The 6,209-nt window shown below is 25.3% G+C and overlaps 2 protein-coding genes across 2 annotated transcripts in view; one reads left to right on the top strand and one right to left on the bottom strand.

Moving 5' to 3' along the window:
- Positions 1-1,285: 1,285 nt before the first annotated feature.
- On the bottom strand, positions 1,286-3,210 carry Phum_PHUM307940 (Coatomer subunit epsilon, putative; the record flags this gene model as incomplete). Its single annotated transcript, XM_002427227.1, has 4 exons — positions 1,286-1,630; positions 1,739-1,874; positions 2,272-2,585; positions 3,112-3,210. 4 exons carry the CDS (start codon positions 3,208-3,210, stop codon positions 1,286-1,288), a joined length of 894 nt encoding a protein of 297 aa, XP_002427272.1.
- An 877-nt stretch (positions 3,211-4,087) lies between these two features.
- The window catches only part of Phum_PHUM307830 (uncharacterized protein), a gene marked incomplete at both ends in the record, with an annotated part of 3,474 nt that continues 1,352 nt past the window's right edge, over positions 4,088-6,209 (top strand). The window contains 7 exons of the mRNA XM_002427226.1: positions 4,088-4,093; positions 4,159-4,359; positions 4,666-4,949; positions 5,023-5,337; positions 5,435-5,580; positions 5,689-5,835; positions 5,948-6,086. Of these exons, the coding sequence (XP_002427271.1) occupies positions 4,088-4,093; positions 4,159-4,359; positions 4,666-4,949; positions 5,023-5,337; positions 5,435-5,580; positions 5,689-5,835; positions 5,948-6,086 (1,238 nt within the window). The remainder of the gene's footprint in view (positions 4,094-4,158; positions 4,360-4,665; positions 4,950-5,022; positions 5,338-5,434; positions 5,581-5,688; positions 5,836-5,947; positions 6,087-6,209) is intronic.

The following is a 6,209-nucleotide window of genomic DNA, read 5'->3' as shown; positions in this document are numbered from 1 at the left end:
ATTACTAATGAGTTAGTTATCCCATCCCAAAAACAGTATATGGAACCACGAAGTACTACCCAGCACGTCTTCTCCAGCAAACAAACCCAAATGTCACAACTACAAGTAGTCAGATAATTTTTGTAAACGTACTATAATCGAAGCATTAACATTGATTCTTTTAATAAAATTGCATTTTTTCCGAAGCCTTACGAAAATTATCGGAAAAAGACGAAGTAATTTTTTAACAATGATTTTATTATTTTAACCGTAAAACCGCCTCATATTTTACAACAATATTATTAAATAAGACTTTGTCAAAATAAATATTTAAACTTTTACGAAAAAAAATTTTGGAAAACGCAAAATGAAAACAATAAAATGTAAAATAAAATAATGAAATATTATTCTCCAGTCCCGATGCGTAAAACTGCCTTCTTCGTTTCCAGGCTTACCAACCTCAACTTCAAATTCAATCTTGGGCGAAATCCGTTTGTTTTTTTTTTTTTTTTTTTTGTTAAACCGTAAAAAAATTTTTATCATGACGATTATTGTTTGCTTTTATTTTCTCATTCGCTAAAGTTATTATCACGCATCCTCATTCATAAATTTTCAAAGTTCTACGGATTAGTCAAAAATAAAATACTTATAAAATTTAAAAATTTTTAATAAAAAATTCATGCTTTTTAAAAAACGTTATGTTCGTCTTCTGAGATATCAAAAAAAAATTTTGTTCAAACGTAAGCAAAGAGAATGATGAATAACAAAATAACCCAGGAAAAGTTTTAAAAAACCGAAAAAAGTCCGGCAAAAAATTAAGGCACATCTTGATTGTTAATAAAGTTAGAAAACTGAGATTTTCCTTTTCAAATAGTACCCATTAAAAACTAATTACCGCCGTCGGATTGTACAAAAAAATAATAAATACTCAATCAATATGTTATGTTTCAAACTTATTGTTATAACCGAAATTCATATAAAATGAATTTAAAAAAAAAAAACTTTGAGTAATGTCGAGCGTTGACTGTGCGTTACAAGTTCATATGCTGTACTAACAAGACATCAAAGATGGCGAAACGTATAAAAACAACCGTTTTAACCGAAAACAATTTATAAAATTAAAAAACGTGAAACACTTACAATTCACACAAAAATTTAACGAAAATCAATTAAAAAATACGCTGCATATATATACAAATGTTTTTCCTCCCTTTAAAAAAAAAAATTATATTTATTCACGTATAATTTATACATATATATTTATATATTAATAACAAATGAAGACATAAAAGAATTTTTTCATAATTTAAGCACAAGAATATTGCAAAACCAACTTATCAAATTCTGATTCCTTTACACTGTACTCTTTGACATAAGTGTGGCTTTTATGAGAATCTTGAATATGTGTTAAATATCTTTTTGCAACTTCCTGAGGTTTCCCCGAAAGTCTCGATAAAACAATTAAATTTATTAAAGAATCTGAATTATCCGAATCTTTTGAAATGGATTGTTGCAACGCCGATTCCGCTTCTTCAAATTTTTCCTGATGAATAAAACAAACTGCTTGGCCATTGAGAAGCAATGGCGTTGAACCATGTTTATCAATTATTTCTTGGAATATGTAGAATGCATCATCAAGTTTTTCTCCACCCTGGGAATTTTTTTTTTTTTTTTTTATTTTTCTTACTCAATACAGTATGATAGATAAAATGCGGAAAATAATCAATTTATAATAAGAAAATAAAATTTTTTTACTTACCATGGCAATATTTACCCAGGCTTGACTCAACTGAGTCAAAATAGCATCTTCATCTTTGTCCTGCATGTTTTTTAATTCCTTTCTGGCTAAATCTATTCGATCCATTTTTAAATAGATTTGAAGACTCAAAGCAGAACTGTGAAATATTAAATTATAATAAAAATTTTATCGATTTAATGAATTGACACTAAAATTTTTGCAGAGTGTCGATGGCTGTAGTCTTTTGCTTCTTCAACTTTCATTCTTGCATTTGTGCTGCATTATTTAACAAACTAATCAATTATATGTAAAAGTTATTAAAAATAAATTGACTATGACATTGTTATTTTACATTTATTGGATTACAATAAAATTTTAATTTTGAATTATCGCAATTTACATATGAGGAAAAAAAAAAAAGTTGAAACTATTAATTTATACTATACTATTTCTAACTATTAATAGTGATTGACTGATTATTTTACTATCCCAATATTTTATTTAATTGTTATTATTATATATATATATATAAGAAAAAAAAAGGAAATGCTTACCATTCCAAATTATCTCCTTGGTGAAGAATTTGAAGTGCACTTTCATAATTTAGCTCATGGTAATAAATGATTGCTGCTGTAATAAACAACAAATTACTAGATGTTTTAACATCTTTAGAAAGTATATCATCCATTTTCTGAACAATTACATTTTTATCCTGAGCTAAATAATAATCAACTAGTAATTTCAATGGTTCCAAATAAGGATGACAATTCGCTTTAAGTTCATTTCTGACAATTGTATATCTTTGTAGAGCAATGTAAGATCTATAAAGATATGAATCTATTTCAAGCTTCACATCTGAATCATTAATCTGCAATGAAATTTTTAATATTTTATCAGAGAATGTTAATACATATGAAATAATAATAAATAAACAAACAAAACCACTTATTATATTTTTTTGAATTTATGAATAATTTATTGTAATTGATATTTCATGTCAATGAAAGATTACTTAAAAAAATATTAAAAACAATTAAATATAATATGATGTATTAACAATTTGGTGACAAAAATTTCATTTTAAATCACAATATATGGTACTTTTATTGGTAAATGATTAAACTACTTATCTAAACCTTTAAAATAAATATTCGGAATGAGTACTCACAATAAAAATGTATTTATAAAAAATTTAATTCTCATAAACAATACGTTTAACTACTTTACTTGGAAAAGGGGGGAAAAAAAAAAAAAAAAATTGTACTTAATTGAAAATCAGAAATATTAAAGTAAACGATGACAATTCTGTCCAAGTAAAAAATATTGATAATTCCTTTTGATAATTTTTTTTACAATTATTTCAACCTATTTCTGAAATATGAAATAAAACTCACGTTAGCATTTTGAGCTTCGGTTATGCAAAATTGATAGTTTCCAATGTAATAAGCATTTTTAATTTCTAATAATGCATCAGAACTTTGATGGCGTGACATTTTTACAAGTGTTTTTTAATTTAAACCGGAAGTAGGTTTCGAGTGTCGTATTCTAATATTTTTAAAAGTATACACACACACACTCGATGTGTGATAAAATTTATTAATAAGATTTATTGCAAAATACCATGCATATTATTACTTTTTTCAAATTACGCATTTTCACTAAAAACAAAAATTATTCATTAAACTTGAAAATTTTAAAGTTACACACTTGGCTACGAATCTGCGGAAGTTCATGATTATTCGTAAATATTTGGCTTTTAAATAATAAAATTTATTTATTCGTTCACGGAAAAGTCAAAAAATATTGCATTTACGCATATTTTGTGATTGTTTTTTTTTTAATGAAAACGTAATAAAAAATATTTAATGGTGATGTGATAGTGAGAAAGTCTTGCCTTTCATTTGTACATTAAATATGAAGAATTTTCTTGAAAGGACATCTGAATATAAGTCAACAACTAATAATTTTAAATTTTATGTGTCTGCCAGTCAAGATTTACAGGTACTAACTAAAAATAAAAAATTAATATTTCAAATATTAATTTACCCATTATTTATTTTTGCTTGTGTAAATTTTTAAAAATTTGATTAACAGTATTATAAAAAAAAATATTTATGTTATACTTAGTTTCAAAAGTCCTGTAATTCAAAGCTGTAAACTTTAAATTTGATCGTGAAATATAACGTAAATTTAAATTCTCAACAAAATTTATTTCTTCATCAGTTTATATTTATTCTTTTAAAATACACAGCTTTATTTAGGATTTTATGGTACTAATTAGAAATAAACATCTATTGGGGAATTTGAAAAAAAAAAAAAAAAAAAAAAAAAAAAAAGAATTTACTATGTATCTAATTGAGAATTTTAATTATGGAAGTAAAAAATAAATATTCTTCATTAATAAAAAATATTTATTTATTTATTTACTTTTTTTTTTTAAGGATTGTAATAAAAATGCAGAAGATAATACATTTAGCAAATTTAAGCCAAAGTTGCTTGATGGAGAAATAGTTATTACAGAAGGAAACAGAGTATTATATTTTCCAAATGCTGCTGAAAGATCAAAAGGTTTATCTGGGAATTTATATGTTACTAATTTTAGATTTATGTTTGAAGCTTATGAAAGTGAAGATTGCTCAAAGGTTTGATTTTATGTACTACAATTATTATTATTTTTTTTATGTGCAAGTTAAAAAAATTCTTTAGTAGGTTGTGATTTCAGTGATTTCATTCGAATAATTTTTTGACTTTATAAATTTGACTTTCATATAATAAGTAAAATAATCTGAATCAACCGAATGTAATTATAGAATATTAATCACTTAAAAATAAATACATTTATCGAAAGGATCAAATTTTAAAATATCACAATAACATTTTTCTTTTTTTTTTTTTTTTTCAATTTCATTTCATGAGATATTTATCACTTAGTGAGTTTTTTATTACAGGAAATTTCTGTGCATCAAGTAAATAATTTATTAGGTAATCACGGAGCTTGTCTGACAAATGTACAATCTGTATATCAGCTATGTGGAGATAAGAAGAAAAAACTATTTCAAGATTCACAATTGTCTGATAAAATAAAGGGTTTACAAATAGTGTGTAAAAACTTGAAAGTTTTCACTTTCAACTTTGACCAAAGCCCAATTATTCAAGGGAAAAATATTGCAAAAACATTGCTTCATCATGCTTTTCCAGGGAGGCATCAATTGCTTTTTGCATACGACTATAGGTTGGCTTCTTTATAAATGTAATAAAAAAGTACTTGAAGTTATTTTTTAATTTTTTAATTTTAAATTTTCTAGTGATGAAAAGACTGAGAATTTTTATAAAAACACCAAAGTAGTTTTTTTTTCAAAAAAAAGTGAATGGGAAGATGAATTAATTAGAACATGTTCTGCCTCTGCTTCTAAATGGAGAATATCTTGTCAAAATCACAAGTTTCAAATATCGACTAGCCTACCACAATGGTTGGTGGTACCACATTCCCTTTTAGATTATGATTTTGTCACTGCATCACAGTCTTTTAGGTGCAACAGACCTCCGATTTGGACGTGGTCAAATCCCAATGGAGCAGCCTTAATTAGGACAGCAAATTTAATTCCCAGTTTAACAGATAGGTATTTCATTTTTAATTCTGACAGTAAAATAAAATATTTATTATTTCTTATTAATTATTATTAAAGTTGTTTTAATTGTGATATTTATCACTTTTAGAACTCAAGAAAATAGAATGCTTGAAAATATAAGAAAATGTCATCCTCAACTAAAAGGTCCTTGCATTAAAGATTTAGATAAGGATTTACCCTCGGTTATCGAATTACATCAAAGTTTTATAAAGTTAAGAGATCTTTGCATTCTCGGTAAGTTTTTCTATAAATTTCAATTAAATTTAAAGCTTAACACAAAGCTCTAATATAAAAAAGAGTTTTATATTTGTATTTAAACGAAATAATATTTTGATGCAACAGACAGTCATCGTCAATTTAAATTGCAAGACTCTCACATGTATTCATCCCTGGAAAATACTAAATGGCTTCATCACGTTTCTTCTTGCTTAAAATTATCCGTTGAAGCAGCGCGTGAAATACAAAAAGGTACCACCGTCGTGCTCCAAGGTAAAAAATTATTTTCTCTCTTTTTATTATTTTCAAATTAAACTTTTTCATTTCAGTTAATTTATAATTATTATTATTATTATTATTATTTTTTTTTTGTTTTCGAAATCAGAATCGGATGGACGAGATACGAGTGCCATTGTATCTTCATTAGTGCAATTATTATTAGATCCTCATTCAAGATCCATAGTAGGCTTTCAATCGTTAATTCAAAAAGAATGGATAGCTTTGGGTCATCCATTTTGCAAAAGGTTAGGATTATTGAAAAACAACAATTCCGAGCAGGCAAGTATTCATTGATTTTTTTTTTTTTTTTTTTTTTTTTGCAATAACAATAATAGTAATAATAATAATAATGCTAATAATAAAAAAAT

This window comes from Pediculus humanus, genomic scaffold (assembly GCF_000006295.1).
Source record: "Pediculus humanus corporis 1103172107707 genomic scaffold, whole genome shotgun sequence".
Taxonomy (NCBI): domain Eukaryota; kingdom Metazoa; phylum Arthropoda; class Insecta; order Psocodea; family Pediculidae; genus Pediculus; species Pediculus humanus.
Note: the sequence above shows the minus strand (reverse complement) of the source record. Positions and strands in the feature narration are given on the sequence as shown.